The sequence below is a fragment of the Peromyscus californicus genome, unplaced genomic scaffold (assembly GCF_007827085.1).
Source record: "Peromyscus californicus insignis strain IS unplaced genomic scaffold, ASM782708v3 Scaffold_4__1_contigs__length_199733344, whole genome shotgun sequence".
NCBI classification, from domain to species: domain Eukaryota; kingdom Metazoa; phylum Chordata; class Mammalia; order Rodentia; family Cricetidae; genus Peromyscus; species Peromyscus californicus.
In genome coordinates, this window is record NW_026294562.1 from 165391941 (window position 1) to 165412652 (window position 20712).

The 20712-nt window shown below is 40.3% G+C and overlaps 1 protein-coding gene across 1 annotated transcript in view; it reads right to left on the reverse strand.

Annotated features, from left to right (window-relative positions):
* Positions 1-1195: 1195 nt before the first annotated feature.
* LOC128094668 (probable alcohol sulfotransferase) overlaps positions 1196-20712 on the reverse strand; it is a 36304-nt gene continuing 16787 nt past the window's right edge. The window contains exons 5-6 of the mRNA XM_052713148.1: positions 3673-3850; positions 1196-1308 (exon numbers count right to left, since the gene is read on the reverse strand). Of these exons, the coding sequence (XP_052569108.1) occupies positions 1196-1308; positions 3673-3850 (291 nt within the window). The remainder of the gene's footprint in view (positions 1309-3672; positions 3851-20712) is intronic.

Sequence of the window (20712 nt, forward strand, 5' to 3'; positions counted from 1 at the left end):
AAAAATGACATTATGACATACTACTTCTTGACTCTCTTGGTCTTCTTGCAACATTCTCTCTCTCTCTCTCTCTCTCTCTCTCTCTCTCTCTCTCTCTCTCTCTCTCTCTCTCTCTCCCTCTCTCTCTCTCGGTTGCTCTATGTTGATCCTGCTTTCTTGCTCCCCACCCCATGGCCTGGCCTATTCTACTGGCCATGATGTTCAGTCTACGATTCCCTGCTCTGGACTCTTCCAGGTGCCCCTGGCTGTGTTCTCCATCATGTCTATCAGAGAAACCTCCCACTTAACCATAAAAGTAAAGAGAATAATGCATTCTTCTCCAGTCTGCACATCTAAATTTAAATATAAGTGTGTCTCTATGACATTCAAACAGAGGGGACCGTGTGGGAGCAGAAAGTACTAACAGGAGAAAAAGGACAGGACTTGACAGTAGAGAAGAAATACTGAGTAAATTACTTGATGCTCATGTCTGTTTCAAAGTTTCCTAATGTAACCCATTATTTTATACACCCACTAAAATTACAAAAAAATGAAAAAGTGAAATACAAGTATAAAATACTGAGTAGGAATGTAAGTTTATAAAGGTCTTACTACACCTTAGGCTATTTGAATGAAGTTTCAAAGTCTCTATAAAAACATTTTTATTTCTTTTGAACAAATGTCCCAGAATAAAAATTACTTAAAGTTTCTTGTAGTTTTTTATGTTTAAAATGTTACAAGGATTGCTTTAATATGAGATTCCATGAAGCATATTGGAGTTAACTTATAATGTATAACAAACCACTAATAAAAAAAGGAAATATTTGTTGAATCATCTCTCCAAGATTCAGAGCTGGAGAGATGACGCTGAGGTCAAGAGCACTGTACTGCCCTTGTAGAGGACCTGACTTCAGTTCCAAGACACAAAGCAGGGGGCTTACAGAACATGTAACTGGAACTGCTTGGGAACCAAGCACTCTTCTGACCTCGAAGGAACTGTACACAGAAATATGGACACACACACACACACACACACACACACACACACACACACACACTCACAATTCAACTACCTCCACTACTATTACCACTACTAATAATTCTATCACTTAATACCTAAAAAAACAAAACTCTGCAATTCAATAACAGGATTTATTCTGTACAAAAACAGGAAAATAAACACCACTCTCCATATATTTTTTTAAGTTTTAAGAATTTATTCCCATGGAAACAACCCTGGAGGGAAACCAGCCATTTTCTCCTGGAATACTTTATCAAAGGCTTCAGCTTGGGCTACTGTAAAGTGATTCTTCCAGTCACCAGTCATGCCTGGAAAATGTGAAGCAGACACATAGATGGGTTAATGATGATCTCAACACTGATCTCAGTCCTTCCTTCACATGCTCTTACCATCTACTTGACAAGGCCCACACAGTTAATAAAGTGGAAGTACCAGTGACTTCCTGGAGAACACGTCTTATTCCCTTGACATAATTTACATCAGTCTTCTACCTCTGTGGCAATAATGTCCCCTCTTCTCCTATCTCATCATATCAGCTACACACTCTAATAACTTCCACACTACCTCTACCTTTTAGAATTTGATATTTTTCCTGCTTCCCACTATACCTGCTTCCATCACTCTGCCCAATCCAACAGTTTCATACATCAATTATCCAAACAGGTTTCAATTCTTCTTTTTAAATTTTAGTGTTTACTTATAAAAGTTCTGCAAAACATGCAAGCAACTTTTAAAAGCTCTTTTAAAATTAAGTTTAATTATATGTGTGTAGATGCACATGAATGCAGTTTCCTGTAGAGCTTTGAGGCATCAGATCCCCTTGAGCTGGAGATGCACACTGTTGTGAGCTACATGCCAATCATCTTGATGCTTTCATCAGATGCAGTAGACCCAGATACTGCCAGCTGGGAACATCCCAAGATTTCTGTTTTCAGTCAGCATGATGTCTGGTGATGCATCAAGACCTGCATGATCATTTTACCTTATCTTTTTACCAGACTTTGGTTCTCATCACTCCATTTTGTATGTCTTTAGTTTTGACGTTAGAGATGACAAATTGTGCAATTGCTCTCATTGAACTGTGTGTTCCTTCTTTCTAGAGTGCTGATGTCTTCCATATACTCACTTCCTGTTCTTTGGTTTCCTAGTTTATGCCACTGTGACCACCTCTTTCTAACTTCCCTCCATGTAGAACTCTGCAGGCCCATCCTTGCAGTCTTTTATTTCATAACTGTGACACTTTGATGAATTTCCTTTTTGTAAAGAAGCCTGAAACATGTATCTAATATATTTAAAATGTAAAATGTTTCTTTCATCACCAAAGGCTTCATTCATCAAATCATATCAGACACATTGATACTCAGTATGGACACATCCATACTCAGTATGGAATTGTTGAAAGCATTCATGAATGAGTGAGGAAGGTACTGGCCTTGTTTCCATTTTGCTGATGAGGGGAAATTAGCCTTGAGATGTTACCCAGCATGATGATGATGGATGTGTACTTTAAGCCAAAAATACTGACAGTAGACATCATGGTTTTCCTTATTACTTTGTATTCCTTATGTATCATATAAGTTAACTTTAAATTCCCAGTGGTATTATTAAAGAAAATATATGCTGTTCCGAATTAAATAGTAATTATTGATACACCATATTCAAATAATATGCCATTAATTGATATGACTATAAGAGTGTTATCTGCTCAGATGGGAATCTATCAGTATCCATTGCTACTCGCAGCTTTGTTATTTTCTTCATTATTAGAACAAGTTTCTTTATTGTTTTCCCACAGCACACCTGGCTCTTGATCAGCCAGACTGGATGCTGAGCTAACAGAATCTCAGTAAATTCAATATGACTGCACACTTGGATTGAATCAGTCCAGATGGGAGAAGTGCATCTTCTAAGCCTATATTTCTCTTCACTTGTTCTTTCTAAAATCTCCTCAAACTCTGGCGTGTCAGGGAACAAGATAACCCTAATTCTTGGTGGCTTAACTCTTGTTGGAAAGGAACATCCTCATAGTTCTAGAGGTTGCAGTTCTCACAAAAGGTTCTTGTCCAGTCTTCCATGGTTTTTATTGGCCTGCAGATAGTGGGCTTCTCTCTAGGTCTTCTTTCCTATATGTCTCAGATTAATGCCTTCTAAGAACACCAGTAAAAAATGATTCATGGCTCAAGCACTCTGTTTAGAAAACATCCACTGTGAAGTAATGAGGTCCAAAACCTTTGAAGTTTGTCAGAAGACATTTCTTTTTTCATGTCTTGATTGTGACAATGTCTTTATAAAAGTTCTGTCAACTAAACAGTGGATGAATGGGAATGACCATCTCTCTGGTCTGTAGTTCATGCAGTATATAATATGGAATCATAATGACCAAAATTGTTTGTAGATAATTATTGCTTGAAGCTTAAACCAGATTCATCCCAACTAGCCAGATGATTGAGTCTCCCAGGTAAAGAGTAGCTCTTCAACCCGGTGGTGGTGCACGCCTTTAATCCCAGTACTTGGGAGGCAGAGGCAGGTGAATCTTTGTAAGTTCAAGGCCAGCCTGGTCTACAGAGTGAGATCCAGGAAAGGCACAAAGCTACATGGGGAAAACCTGTCTCACTAGAACAACAAGGCCTCCATATGTTCTGACATAATTTAAAGCTCAAAAATTTCTTCACCTTTTCTCAAGAGAACCAAATCACTAGAAGCCTTATCTTCAGGGACCAGACTATAATTGGACATGATATTTTCTTTCATGGTTTGGAAGGAGCTGTACTTGAGGACCATATCCAGCTCATCTGGCTCTAATTTCTTCCCTAGGAAGTCACAGATCTTCTTTATGGAGCTCTTTGTGTCCTAAAAGAAGAAGAAACAAAAATGAAGGTAATCAATAGAAAGCTCTGAGACAACTGATGCTGAGATGGGAGCTATGGAGGGAGGATTAAAAGGGGATGTGAAGACAGAAATGGCAACATGAAAATGAGAAAGCATTGAAAAGGGTTGAGGAAAGGTACAGGGAATGTTGAGAGGACAGGAGTCCCACACAGCATTTGTATATTGAGTGGGCTTGCAATGTGGCTGATCTATAGCCCTAAAAGACAGAGGCTGGAATTTCTTTTAGGGAGGAGAGGATATTAGAGACAAGGTCTCATAAAAATCGATGCTGTTCTCAAACTTACTTCCTAGTGGACGAATTCATTGAGCGGCTGATCCTCCTGCTTCCATCTCTGTAGTGATGCGTCCACGTGTGTGTGACAACACACCTACTAAATATACTTGGGATGTATTTTCTGGAGAGATGATCTCACAATGGAGCCCTGTCTGGTGGGATGGAAATTGCTCTGGAGACCGGACTGACCTCAAGCTCAAAGAGGTCAGAGATCCACCTAAATGCCTTTGCTACCTAAGTGCTGGCATTAAAGGTGTGCACCACCATACCCAACCTGCCCTGTGATATTCAAAGAGACTTGTAAGAATAATTCTAGACAATGATCTACAGGAAAGAAGGCAGTGTGTACGAAGAATTTGAGAGAAGTTAATGTTTACATCATGTAATACTATATCCTATGGGTAAATGAGAATAATAGAGTTTTACACTTTCATGAGACTGATCTCAATAATTATTACTTGGGGATACTTCTGGGAGATATTAGTTTGTTTCAAGTTTTACCTCATGCTGTAACTCAGATGGACATCACATTCACAGTCTTCCTGCTTCAGATACCCGTATTCTGAAATTACAACTGTGCACTGCCACAACTGGGTTAAAACTAGGAAATCTCACAAGAAAGCACAGTCTTGGATTTGCTTTGAATTCCAGCTCTTTTTCTGGAGGCCTAAAGGTATTATTGTCTGAAAACTTTTATTACATATTTTATCACAGATTCACTTAATATTTCATGGGAAGGTAAAATCCATGGCAATAACAGAAAAAAAATGTGTTGAATGGTTGGACAGAAAACTCATGGGAAACTGCACTACCATGCAACAGAGACATCTTAGTAAGCAAGCTTCCTGGGGAATAATGAATTTTATGATGAGAAAGTAAAAGATTTTACAGAAGACAAAAGAGTCTTCTGTATTGCTACTTATATGGAAACTTTCTGTTCCTGCATGATACCATTAAGGGATCAAATTCCTTTTGAATAATACAATTTTCCTGTTCTTGATGCTCCTTAATATTTTTCATTAAAAATTATTTTTTGACTCCTGCCAGGGAAGCAGATAGGTTGATTGTAGACATTTACCATTCACTGTGCTCCTCCAGATCCAATTCCTCAGTCTCATGCCCAGTTATGCCACAGAAAATCTGTGGCAACCCCCACACACACCTAGAGTGGATTCCACAGATCTTCTAACCTTAGTGCTGCAATTCATTGTACTATCCCAACATCAAACTCCAACAGGCCCTCATTGTGAAACCAAAGACCATTCTGGCCAGGGTGGAGGTAAGCCAACTACAGATCTTCACCTCTCCCTCATTCCTTTAAGTACAATTCCCCAGGGTTACCCCCAGCTCTGTAGCAGAACACCTGCCTCAGCCACCCACATCCCTAGTAGGTCTTCCAGACCCCTCCTAACATCCCAACACCAATGCATTGATTTGTTACACACCTCAACTCCATCAAGCATTCCCTAGGAACCCAAAGACCAAGCTGGGCATGGAAGCAGTTAGGCTAAATGCAGATCTTCACATTTCTATTTGTTTGTTCAAATCCAGTCTCATAGTCTCTTTCTCAGCTCTGTGTAGAACACCTGCTACAGTCTCCCTTCATCAAATGCCCTTGTTTCATATGGATAACACAAGTCTTAAATTCCAAAGTTCATTCTGCCTACTCACTGTTTTGTCCTAGCAAATCCTGAAATCCAGAAGACACTCCCTAAGCACCTGCAGGCCACTCTTACCAGGAAAGCAAATAGGCTAGCTGCAGATCTTCATCTCTCCCTCCATTCTCCCAAGTCCACTCCTCAGTCTCATTCACAGCTTTATATCGAACCTTCTGCTGTGGCCTGACCTCACTCAGTGGCCCCATTCTCAGGTGACAAACTAAGCAGCTCCTGTGGAAAACTCTGCTCCCTTCCCTCCTGTGGACCATCTTATGACCCTCTCCTAGACCATCCCCATTCTTAGTTTTAGCTTTCTATGTCTGGAAACATTTTACCTAGAATCCTCAGTGGCCACACTTATCAGGATCCCAGAAGAATTTCCTACTTGGCAACACACAGCCACCACACTCTCCTGTGTACCAGATAGAGCAACAAAAAATAAGGAAGGAAGCATGAACCCAACAAAGACAAGACCAGATATTACCATGTAGAATTACAAGTTGCCCAATCCCAGATGCCTAGATGCCAACCTAAAAGCACAGTCAATAACATCCAGGACAGTATTTTTCACTAGAGCCCAGTAACCATACTACAACAGGCCCTGAATATTCCACCGTAGATACAGAATAAGAAACTGACCCTAAAATAGCATATATGAAGATGATAGAGTTCCTTAAAGAGGAAAAGAGTAAATATCATAAAGAAATCTATGAAAACACAAATAGTGGAAGGAAATGAATAAGCCATTCAGGACCTGAAAGTAGAAATAAAATCAATCAAGAAAACTCAAATTGAAGGAAATCTGCAAAGAAAAACTTAGGAACTCAAACAGAAACCTCAGATGTGAGCTTCATGAGTACAATACAAGAAATGGACGAGAAAATCTAAGGCATTGAAGACAAAATAGAAGAAATGGATACATTTGTCAAAGAAAAGTTTAAATTTAAAAAATACCCACCACATGGGATGGCCAAACACCCTAATTGTCATGCTAGAAACCTCATCCAACTACTGAGGGATCTGGATGCAGAGATCCATGGCTAGGCCCCGGGTGGATCTCTGGGAGTCCAATTAGCGAGAATGAGGAGGGTTTATATGAGCGAGAATTGTTGAGACCAAGGTTGGTTAAAGCACAGGGACAAATAGCCAAACAAATGGAAACACATGAACTATGAACCAATGGCTGAGGGGTCACCAACTGGATCAGGCCCTCTAAATGACTGAGACAGTTGATTGGCTTGATCTGTTTGGGAGGCATCCAGGCAGTGGGACCAGGTCCTTGCTCAGTGCATGAGTTGGCTGTTTGAAACCTGGGGCCTATGCAGGATTGCTTGGCTCGGCCTGGGAGGAGGGGACTGGACCTACCTGGACTGAGTCTACCAGGTTGATCTCAGTCTTCGGGGAAGGCTTTGCCCTGGAGGAGATGGGAATGGGGGATGGGCTGGGGGGAATGTGAGGGGGGCGGGAGGGTGGAGAACAAGGGAATCTGTGGCTGATATATAGAACTGAATTGTATTGCAAAATAAAAAAAAAAAAGAAAAGAAAAAAGAAAATAAAGAGATCAAAGCATGTATTTGCAAAGTTAAAACTGCCACAGTTTTGTGATGTTAATGATTTTAATAATCAAGACTGAAAACATTAAAAACTGTACGTACTTGCGCATTACTTCATCAACATGGCATGTAGGAAGCACAGCAAGCAACAGAAACTGTTAGCTTGTAAAATTAATGTCATTAATTAAAAAATAAAAGCAAGTAGATTGTGAATTATAAAAAAAAAATACCCATCACAAAACATTCAGGATATCTGGGAAACTACAAAAAGAACAAGTGTAATAATAAGAATAGAGGAAGAAGATGAAAACCCAGATCAAAGGCACAGAAAATATTTTCAACAAAATCGTACAAAAAAATTATCTAACCTAAAGAAGGAGATGCCTATCAAAGTAAAAGAAGCATACAGAACACCAAATAGTCTGAATCATGGAAGGAAGTGCCTACAGCATGTAATAATTATAAAAAAAAAATCTAAACATAGAGGGCAAGTAATGGATGAATAGTTAAGTGCTGGAATGGTAAGATCAAGTGGGGATGGTGAAAGGAGAGAGACTGGGAGGAGGGACTATGAGGAGATACAACTAAAATTAAGGGACATTTGAGGGAACATATGCAACCTAATACAGTAGTAACTTCTTTATTTATATGAATGAATACACACAGATATATATGTATGTATGTATATATACATATATGTGTGCGTGTGTGTGTGTGTGTGTGTGTGTGTGTGTGTGTGTGTGTGTGTGTGTGAAAGGACCATCTAAACAATATAAAGTAATAATGGGGGATATGGTATCACAAATGGCCATCTCTTGTCACCAAAGGAATTTTCTATTACTAAGATTAGTTTACACCTCATTGAGTTGTTGGCCAAAGAGATCTCATGGGAGCTCCAAACAACACAGGCTATAGGTTGCTCTTTACAAACTGATGACAAGGTACTGTTGCTGAAGACAACACCTTCATAACTCACTGAACATGGAAATGCTTGGCTGGTGACTACAAAGAGTTTTCATCCCTACTTTCCAGCATCTTTGTTACAAGAATGTACTTTGCACACTATCAAAAGAGAAATGGAAACATGAAGCCAGCCTCAAATCCTCTGATCTACAATGGTGTTTGCTGTGGAGCAATCCTTTTCTACACTATTAATATGTATTACTCACATTGGTTAATAAAAAGCTGACAGGCAGGTAGCTGGGCAGCAAGTTACATAGGAAAGAGAAACTGAGAATGATAGGATGAAGGAGAGTGGGGTCAGGTGAGATGCCAGCCAGCTACCCAGGAAGCAAGACATGCTAGAAGACAGGTAGAGCCACAAGTCACATGGCATTACATAGATTAATAGAAGTGGGTTAATTTAAATGTAAGATTGAACTGATAACAAGCATAAGCTATCAGTAAAACATTTATAATTCATATTCAGCCTCTAAGTCAGTTCTTTGGGACTAGGCAGTTGGGATAGGTAATGTCCCTTTACATATGGTATTCCAAGGTGTGGCTGAAATTTCCCCATAAAACCTGACAAAGCTTAAAAAAGGATCCTAGAGCCCCAACCTCTCACCAAGACAACCATCCCCTGTGGCACTAGTGACCACTGGAGGCTTAAGCCCACCCTGGACCAATTGGAAACAGGTAAGGCCCCATCTTAGACTGGGTAGACTAGGTCTCTACCCACTAAGCCACTGAGGCACACCCTGTGCCCCTCCCCCAAGCCACTGGAGCCCTAGAGACCATCCAGATGCCTCTTCCCCTGCCCCTCACCAAGAAAACACACCCCTGTGACACCGTGAAAAACAGAGACATAAGCCCACCATGCACCAATTGGGAACAGAAAGCAGGTTCCACTCTGTCAATAATTGGGAATAGCTGTTCCCTGAGACAGAGCCCACTGGTGCTCACTGGACACAGAATCCATCAGAACAGATTGGACCAAGAGCCCAGGTTAGATCAAGAGCTCCCATTAGACCAAGAGTATCAATTGGACCAAAAGACGATCCCTCAGACATAGACAAAACTTGCACAGAGTGAAGCAAGATATGGGTAGATGCCAATGCAAAAATACATTCAACAACATAAAAAACAATGTGGCACCAACAGAACCTAGTGGTGCTACATCCGCAAGACCTGAGCATCACAAAGCAGAAGAAACAGAAGAAATCGACCTTAAAAATGACCCTAAGATGACTAGACTGCTACTCACAACTCCAGAGAGGCTACCTAGTAAAGAAAACCCTAAGAAAGACACAGGGATCACCCTACGACAGAGAAATGGATGAGATCTACATGAGCAAACTGGACATGGGGGAGGGGTAATGAAGGGCAAGGGTCAGGGGAAAGAGAGCTTAGGGGGGCGGGAGATCCCAGCTGGATCAGAACAGAGAGGGAGAACAAGGAAAGAGATACCATGATAAATGAAGACCCCATGGGAATAAGAAGAAGCAAAGTGCTAAAGGGGTCCCCAGAAATCCAAAGATACCTCCACAATAGACTACTGGCAATGGTCAAGAGAAAGCCCGAACTGACCTACTCTGGTCATCAGATGGCTGAACACCCTAACTGTCATGATAGAACACTCACCCAATGACTGATGGAAGCAGATGCAGAGATCCATGGCCAGGCCCCAGGTGGAGCTCCAGATGTCCAATTGTCGAGAGAGAAGGGATTGTATGAGCAAGAATTGTGGAGACCATGATTGGAAAAAGCACAGGGACAAATAGCCAAATTAGTGGAAACACATGAACTATGAACCAATAGCTGATGAGCCCCCATGGAACTGGATCAGGACCTCTCGATAAGCAAAACAGTCAATTAGCTTAAACTATTTAGGAGGCCCCCCAGACAATAGGACCAGAACCTGTCCCTAGTGCATGAGCTGGCGTTTTGGAACCTAGGGCCTCTGCTGAGACACTTTGCTCAGCCTGGGCGAAGGGAGGAGGAGACTGGACCTGCCGGGACTGAATCTACCAGGCTGAGCTGAATCCCCAAGAGAGTCATTGCCTTGGAGGAGGTAGGAATGGGGGATGGGTTGGGGGGAGGAGGGAGGACAGGGGAATCCGTGGCTGATATGTAAAATTAAATTAATTATAATTTTTTTAATTACACCTTTAAAGAGGAAATGAAAAATTCCATTAAAGAATTTGAAGAAGCCCAAACTGACCTACTCTGGTGATGGGATGGCCAAACACCCTAATTGTCATGCTAGAAACCTCATCCAACTACTGAGGGATCTGGATGCAGAGATCCATGGCTAGGCCCCTGGTGGATCTCTGGGAGTCCAATTAGCAAGAATGAGGAGGGTTTATATGAGCGAGAATTGTTGAGACCAAGGTTGAATAAAGCACAGGGACAAATAGCCAAACAAATGGAAACACATGAACTATGAACCAATGACTGAGGGATCACCAACTAGATCAGGCCCTCTAAATGACTGAGACAGTTGATTGGCTTGATCTGTTTGGGAGGCATCCAGGCAGTGGGACCAGGTCCTGTGCTCAGTGCATGAGTTGGCTGTTTGAAACCTGGGGCCTATGCAGGATCGCTTGGGTCGGCCTGGGAGGAGGGGACTGGACCTACCTGGACTGAGTCTACCAGGTTGATCTCAGTCCGCGGGGGAGGCTTTGCCCTGGAGGAGGTGGGAATGGGGGGTGGGCTTGGGGGAAGTTGAGGGGGGTGTGAGGGGGGGAGAACAAGGGAATCCGTGGCTGATATGTAGAACTGAATTGTATTGCAAAATAAAAATACAAATTAATATGTAAAAAGCAAAAAACAAAACAAAAAAAAAGAATTCGAAGAAAAGACAAACAAAAAATGGAAGAAATCAATAAATCCCTTAAAGAAAGGCAAAAAAAAGCAATTAAACAGGTGAACAAAAAAGTCCAAGATTTGAAAACTGAAATAGAGGCAATAAAGAAGATGCAAAGTGAGGGAAGGCTGGAAATGGAAAAACCGAGTAAACAAACAGGAACTACAGATGCAAGCATAACCAACAGAATGTAAGAGATGGAAAAGAGAACCTCTGATGTTGAAGATACAATAGAAGAAATAGATTCACCAGTCAAAGAAAACACTAAAGCCAAAAAAGTCATAACACAAAACATCCAAGAAATTTGGGACACCATGAAAAGACCAAACCTAAGAATAATAGGGATAGAAGAAGGAGAAAAATATCAATTCAAAGGCACAGAAAATATATTCAACAAAATCATAGAAGAAAAACTTTCACAACTTAAGGAAGGAAATGCCTATGAAGATACAAGAATCGTACAGAACACCAAATAGACTGGGTGAAAAAAAAAAAAAAGAACCCTCATCACATAATAATCAAACCACTAAAAATACAAAATAAAGAAAAAATATTAAGAGCTGCAATGGACAAAGGCCAAGTAAAATATAGAGGTAGACCCATCAAAATACCACCTTACTTCTCAGTGGAGACTCTGAAAGCCAGAAAGTCTGGGACAGACGTTATGCAGACACTAAGAGACCATGGATGCCAACCTAGACTATTATATCCAGCAAAACTCTCAATCACCATACATGGAGTAAACAAAATATTCTATGATAAATACCTACCCACAAATCCAGCCCTACAGAAAGCACTAGAAGGAAAAATCCATCCTAAGGAAGTTAGATACACCCATGAAAACACAGGCAATAGATAACCCCACACGAACAAATACCAAAGAAGAGAAACACACAACACTACCAACAAAAAATAACAGGAATTAACAATCACTGGTCATTAATATCCATTAATATCAATAGTCTCAATTCGCCTATAAGAAGAAATAGGCTAATAGAATGGATATGAAAACAGGATCCATCCTTCTGCTGCAAACAAGAAACATGCCTCAACTTTAAAGACAGACACTACCTCAGAGGAAAAGGCTGGGAAATGACTTTCCAATCAAATGGACTTAAGAAGCAAGATGGAGTAGCTATCCTAAGATCTAATAAAATAGACTTCAAACTAAAATCAATTGAAAGAGGTCAGGAAGGACATTACATATTTATCACACGGAAAATCCAACAAGATAAAAACTCAATTCTGAACATTTATGCCCCAAATACAAGGGCACACACATTTGTAAAAGAAACATTAATGAGGCTTAAACTACACATCAAATCTCACACACTAGTAGTGGGAGATTTCAACACCCCACTCTCACCAAAGGATAGATCTGCCAGACTGAAACTTAACAGAGAAATAAGGGACCCAAGAGAAGTTATGACTAAAATGGACTTAATAGATATCTACAGAACATTCCACCTTAACACAAAAGAATATACCTTATTCTCAGGACCCCATAGAACCTTCTCTAAAATTGACCACATGCTCGGCCACAAAGCAAATCTCAACAGATACAAAAACATTGAAATAACCTCCTGTATTTTATCGGACCACCATGGCTTAAAGTTAGAATTCAACAACAAAATTTATGGAAAGCCTACAGTCTCATGGAAACTGAACAATGCCCAAAGAATCACCACTGGATCAAGGAAGAAATAAAGAAAGAGCCGGGTGGTAGTGGTGCACGCCTTTAATCGCAGCACTCAGGAGGCAGAGGTAGGTGGATCTCTGTGAGTTCGAGGCCAGCCTGGGCTACAGAAAGAGTTCCAGGAAAGGTACAAAGCTACACAGAGAAACCCTGTCTCGAAAAACCAAAAAGAAAAAAGAAAGAAAGATAGATAGATAGATAGATAGATAGATAGATAGATAGATAGATAGATAAAAATTAAAGATTTCCTAGAATTCAGTGAAAGTGAAAATACAACATACCCAAACTTATGGGACACTTTGAAAGCAGAGCTAAGTGGAAAATTCATAGCACTAAAAACCCACACAAAGAAGATGGAGAAATTTCACACTAGTGACTTAACAGCACACCTGAAAGCTCTAGAACAAAAAGAAGCAAACTCACCCAGGAAGAATCAACAACAAAAAATAATCAAATTGAGGGCTGGAATCAATAAAATAAAAACAAAGAGAACAATACAAAGAATCAATAAAACAAAGTGTTGGTTCCTTGAGAAAATCAACAAGATAGACAAGCCCTTATCCAAATTAACCAAAAGGCAGAGAAAAAGTATCCAAATCAACAAAATCAGAAATGAAAAGGGAGATATCACAACAGACAATGAGGAATCATCAGGTCATACTTCAAAACTCTGTACTCCACCTGAAAGAAATGGGCAATTTTCTGGATAGGTAGCACATACCAAAGTTAAATCAGGACCAGATAAATGATTTAAATAGACCAATAACCCTTAAGGAAATAGAAACAATCATTAAAAGTCTCCTAACCAAAAAAAAAAAAAAAAAAAAGCCCAGGACCAGATGGTTTCAGAGCAGAATTCTATCGGATTTTCAAAGAAGAGCTAACACCAATACTCTCTGAATTGTTCCACACAAAAGAAACAGAAGGAACATTACCAAACTCTTTTTATGAGGATACAGTTACCTGATACCTGAACCCCACAAAGATGCAACAAAGAAAGAGAATTACGGACCAATCTCCCTCATGAACATTGATGCAAAAATATTCAATAAAATACTGGCAAACCAAATCTAAGAACACATCAAAATATTTATCCACCACAACCAAGTAGATTTCATCCCAGAGATGCAACGTATGAAATCTGTCAATGTGATATACCATGTAAACAAACTGAAAGAAAAAAAACCACATGATCATCTCATTAGATGCTGAAAAAGTTTGGCACAAAATCCATCACCCCTTCATAATAAAGGTCCTAGAGAAATCAGGAATACAAGGAACATACCTAAACATAATAAAGGCAATTTACACCAAGCCAACAGCCAACATCAAAGCACCAAAAATGGACTCAAAGCGATTCCACTAAAATCAGGAAAAAGACAAGGCTGTCCATTCTCCCAATATTTATTCAATATAGTACTTGAAGTTTTAGTAAGAGCAGTAAGACAACAAAAGGAGATGAAAGGGATAGAAATTGGAAATGGAGAAGTAAAACTTTCAATATTTGAATACAATATGATAGTATACATAAGTGACCCCAAAAATTCTGATAAACTCCTTCAGTAATGTGGCAGGGTACAAAGTTAACTCAAAAAAATCAATAATCCTCCTATGTACAAATGATAAATGGGCTGAGAAAGAAATCAAAGAAACATCACTGTTTGCAATAGTCACAAATAATATAAAACATTTTGGGGTAACTCTAACTACAAAAGTGAGGGACCTGTATGATAAGAACTTTAAGTCTCTGAAGAATAAAAATGAAGAAGATATCAGAAAATGGAAAGATCTCCCATGCTCTTGGATAGGTAAGATTAACATAGTAAAAATGGCAATCTTACCAAAAGCAATCTACAGATTCAATGCAATCCCCATCTAAATTCCTGCACAATTCTTCATAGACTTGGAAAGAACAATACTCAACTTCATATGGAAAAACAGAAAACCTAGGATAGGCAAAAGAATCCTGTACAATAAAACAACCTCTGGAGGCATCACAATCCCTGACTTCAAGCTCTACTATAGAGCTACAGTAATAAAAACAGTTTGGTACTGGCATAAAAACCGACATGTGGACTAATGGAATCGAATTGAAGACCCTGACATTAATCCACACACCTATGAATACCTGATTTTTGACAAAGAAGCCAAAAGTGCACAACGGAGAAAAGAAGACATCTTCAACAAATGGTGCTGGCATAACTGGATGTCAACATGTAGAACAATGCAAATACATCCATATCTTTTGCCATGCACAAAACTCAAGTCCAAGTGGATCAAAGACCTCAATATAAAATCTAGTTACACTGAACTTGATAGAAGAGAAAGTAAGAAGTAGTCTTGACTGCACAGGAAACCACTTCTTAAATATAACACCAGTAGCACAGACACTGAGAGCAACAAATAATAAATGGGACCTCTTGAAACTGAGAAGCTTTTGTAGGATAAAGTACATAGTCAATAAGACAAAATGACAGCTAAAGATCCCCCACATCTGACAGACTGCTGATCTCCAAAATATGTAAGAACTCAGGAAATTAGACACCAAAATACAAAACAATCCAATTAGAAAATGGACTACAGTGCTAAACAGAGAATTCTCAAAAGAAGAATCTCAAATGGCTGAAAGACATTAAAAGAATTTCTCAACATTCTTACTCATCAGGGAAATGCAAATCAAAATGACTATGAAATACCATCTTATACCCATCACAATAGCTAAGATCAAAAACACTGATGACGGCTTATGTTGGAGAGGATTGGAGCAAAAAGCACACTACTCCACTGTTGGTGGGAGTACAAACTTGTACAGCCACTCTGGAAATCAGTATGGCATTTTCTCAGAAAATTGGGACTCAATCTTCCTCAAGACCCAGCTATATCACTCTTGGACATATACCCAAGGAATGTTCAATCATACCACAAGGACACATGTTCAACTATGTTCATAGCAGCATTATTCATAACAGCCAGAAACTGGAAACAACCTGATGGCCTTCAACCAAAGAATGGATAAAGAAAATGTGGTGCATATACACAATGGAGTACTACTCAGCACTAAAAACCAATGACATCATGAGGTTTTCAGGCAAATGGATGGAACTAGAAAATATCATCCTGAGCAAGGTAACCCAGACTCAGAAGGACAAAGAGGGTGTGTACTCACTCATAAGTGGATACTAGATGTAAAGCAAAGGATAACCTGACTGCAACCTACAACTTCAGGGAGGCTAGCTAGCAGGGAGTACCCTAGGAGAGATGCATGGATCACCCAGCGATGAAGAAATACCTGAGCAAACTAGAGCTGAGACAGATAATGGAGGGCAACAGATGTAAGATGAGAACACAGGGGAACAGAGGGTTCGAGCTGGAACAGGGACAGAGTGGGAGAGCAATGAAAGAGGTACCATGATATATGAAGACATCATGGGAATAGGGAGAAGCAGGGTGCTTGGGAAGTTCCCAGTAATCCACAAGGATGACCCCACCTTAGACTACTGGCATAGTTGATAGGGTACCTGAACTGGCCTACTCTGGTGATCAGATGGGCGATTACCCTAACTGTCATCACAGAGCCTTCATCCAGTGACTGATGGAAGCAGATGCAGATATCCATGGCCAGCAGCCAGGCCGAGCTCCAGGAATCCAATTGATGAGAGAGAGCAGAGAATCTATGAGCAAGGGACATCAAGACCATGATGGGGAGACATACAGAGATGGCCAGCCAAACTAGTGGAAACACATGAACTGTGGACCAAGAGCTGAGGAGTGTAGGGAAAAGGGGCTGGCTAAAGAAACCCACCATGACCCTGGAGCCAAGAATTAGGGAAGGATGGCTCAGACAAGGCCAGTGAGACAAACACAGTTTAGCTCAGATCAGAGCCATCTCTGCCCCTGTCCAACTGACTTGTGAAACCAACCAATCACAGAGCAGGAGAGCAGAATCCTGGCCCTAGAGCCCAGGACCAGGGAAAGAAAAAAAGCCTGTGTTTGGGACCTGAGCCAGAGAAATGAACCAAGGAAGCATGCCCTGACCCTGAAACCAGTTCCAAAGAAACACTCTTGGACCCTAGAATCAGAGTCAGTAAATGAAATATGCCCTGGCCTTAGAGGTAGTGTCAAAAAGCTAAGTAAGGCCAGTGAAAGAAACACAATTTAGCTCAGATCAGAGCCATCTCTGCCCCTGTCCAAAGACTTGTGAAACCAACCTATCACAGAACAGGACAGTAGAATCCTGGCCCTAGGGCCTAGGACCAGGGAAAGAAACACAGCCTGTGTTTGGGACCTGAGCCAGAGAAATGAACACTTTATCCCCAAACCCAGAACCCAGGAAATATGCCCTGACTCTGAAACTAGTACCAAAATAACACTCTTGGTCCCTAGAATCAGATTCAGTGAAAGAAATGTGCCCTGCCATTAGAGATAGTGTCAAAAATCCAATAAGGCCAGTGAAAGCAATACAGTTTGGCCCTGATATCAGGGCCATCTCTGCCCCTTGCCCACAAAACTGGCCAATCCCTGGACAGAAAAAAAATCACAGTTGACTCTGCCCCCTGGGCATCCTCTATAAACCAGCCTGCCCAGTCAGTTGTGCACCGTTCTCTCCACCCTGGTAGAGGCAGCTACTCTCCTGGACTCTTCCTTCCCAAATAAATCTCTTTCTCAAAAGAGTTTTGGCTAAAGACCTTCATTCACTGGTACACAGAGGAACCTTGCTGGGACATCCCATAGTGGATTGAGCAAGTGGGGAGCTGAACAGAAGAACCTTGCTGGGATATCCCATAGTGGATTGAGCAAGGGGGGAGCTGAACAGAAGAACCTTGCTGGGACATCCCGTAGTGGATTGAGAAAGGGGAGAGCTGAACAGAAGAACCTTGCTAAGACGTCCCATAGTGGATTGAGCAAGGGGGGAGCTGAACAGAAGAACCTTGCTGAAACATCCCATAGTGGATTGAGCAAGGGGGAGCTGAACAGAAGAACCTTGCTAGGATGTCCCATAGTGGACTGAGCAAGAGAGAGCTGGTAACACTGAGCCAGAGATTGCAGCTCTCCAGGAGAGGATCCTAGACACACAAGAATGTAGTCAAGCATGGCTTCTTGGTAGTGACTTTTTCTCCAATGGGCTGTTTGCTGGCAGTGAGCACATGCATGGCTCCTTTATGAGGTAGCTTTCAGGCTTAGTGTTAGCAGCAAACAGGGGCAGTGGCTCTTTTAAGAGACCCCACTACCAAACACTTATATGGGGCTTGTGAGCAGCTGGCAGCATGCTACTCTATGGCAGCATGAACCTAGAAACTTCCCAGAGATCAGGAAGTAAACATGGTTCCCAAAGCTGGTGGTAAACATGCCTCTGCCATGAGTCTAGACTCTCAGGGAACCAAGGGGGATGAGCTAGCACCAGCATTCTGTGATCTAAGTTACATAGCAATTTTTTGGTTCATGCACACAGAAAAGGTTACTGATGTGCAGTAAGGACAGATTTTTTAAAAAGAGCTTCTAAACAGGTCACAGTGTGTCTAATATGCATTGGCTTGGGAGAGAGAAAAAAAGAATATATATAGTCCTAGATTTAAATATATAGTTTTAAAATAAAGTAAATTCCTTAAATAATAAGCCACATAAATATGGAACACACACAGAGAGTCTAGATACTGTATGTTATTATGTTGTCTTTAAATTTTTTGTATACTCATCAACAAATGAGAACTGCAAAGAAACATTTGATTATGAAAGCTGCTAGATTAAATCAAACTATATATTTTGAAAATATCTTGACATCAAAATTTAAGTCAAAAGATATGTTACTTTGGGAAAGAGATTCTGATTTTATTCCACAGGAAATGAGAGGCTTTGGATTCATTTGGGGTTAAGAAAAATCAGGTTTGAATGAGGAAGACCACCTGAAAAATCTCCAGTGGGAAAGGATTACCCAACTGATGCAACATTTGAGAGTGCCTCTGTTGCAGTTCCCTCTGAGTTCTGCAACAGAACAACTTCAAGGCTGCTGGCTGAGATGATCCAGCCTCACAGAATACTTCAGTCAGGACTTGACCATAATCCTAAATTTTCTCAGGATCCCCAAAACATTACCAGGACACAAAATCAACCAGAAATAGTCTAAAGAACTACACCCACATTCCCAAAAACACATTATGATTGTCATTATTTGGAGGGTTGGCTACAAGTTGTTCTACATAATGGTCAGAAAACAATGCTAAACAGTGAGATTAGATTCAGGAATCTTGTTTGGAAAAGAGAAAGGAGGATATAGAAATGATAGGGAAAATGGTAGACTATTGAATCTACTTTAATCCAAAAACAAAGTACTAATCTTATGTATTTTACATTGATATGGATTTTGGTTTATTGATACAAATTTAAAGTCAATTTTGTTATAGTGTGTATATTTCTACTCTTGTCTCTGGTATTATGGTTATGCAGCTAATTTTAAAATGTAATATATAGTTAAGAAACACAGATTAATAGTCATCTATAATAACAAACATATAGAGGTGTTAGTTAGGTCTTCTAGGTATACATAGGTATATTTCAGATAGATAGGCAATATTCAAACACTTCAAGGACCTACAGAATACAGCATTTGAAATGTTTTAAGAATATAGACTTTTCTTGACACTAAGGCATGTCTGCTCCTGGCATCACCAACTACTTCAAAGAGAATGATGGGCATCAAAGAAATTCCATATGGAATTGGTTTTCATTATGGCAAAAGCTAGCAACAGAGGTAAAGTAATTGCCCTTGCCTCAATTACTGATGGTTACTTTCTAAACTGGACCAGCAGGATGCAAGAAAGGTAACTGCTGGACTTTGCCAAGATAGTGTAAGACAGTCCTTCAGCCGGGCGGTGGTGGCGCACGCCTTTAATCCCAGCACTCGGGAGGCAGAGCCAGGTGGATCTCTGTGAGTTCGAGGCCAGCCTGGGCTACCAAGTGAGTTCCAGGAAAAGGCGCAAAGCTACACAGAGAAACCCTGTCTCGAAAAACCAAAAAAAAAAAAAAAAAGACAGTCCTTCAATATTCTCTGCTTAACAGGAAAGTCTGTCAGATATGCTTGGCCTGTCGACCAGAGTTGGATGCCCCAGTGTTACAGATGAACTTTGGGTAACTGTCCAGGCAACCTGATGTCCCTGCCATTAGGTAAATTTTCACCCTTCTGGAGTCTTTGAGGGAGCTGAAGATTAAATAGTTATGGTTATAGTTTTCCTTAGTTATAATAGAAAGTAAATTAGATACAAAATTTAGACAAACCAAGATAAGATAGATAATTAAGTATTTTCTCCACTTTTGCAAATATAAATGGATCAGATACTGTTACTGTAACTCTTACATAATAACTGTTTTAGTTGTTCAGAGATTTACTATATTAAGGATAAAACCTTCCATTTAATTAGACAAAATGGAAAAAAAATATCTGTCACAATCCTTTCTACACTATGAATATGTATTACTCAGATTGGTTAATAAAATGTTGACTGTCTGGTAGCTGGGCAGGAAGTTAGGCAGTAAAACCAAATTGAGAATGATGGGAAGAAAGAACAGATTTAGGAGAGATGCCACCCCAGCTGATCAGGAAGAAAGACATGTTAGAGGACATGTAAAGCCATGAGACACCTGACAATACATAGATTAAAAGAAATGGGTAATCTAAAGTAAGGTATCTAAATCTAAAGGTAAGAATGAGCTAGTAACACGCCCGAGCTATCAGCCAAGCATTTATAGTTAACATTTCAGTCTCTGAGTTGGTTATTTGGGATCAGGTGGTTGGGACAGGAAATTTCCAATTACATAGTCCTACCTGCAAGATACGCTAAGG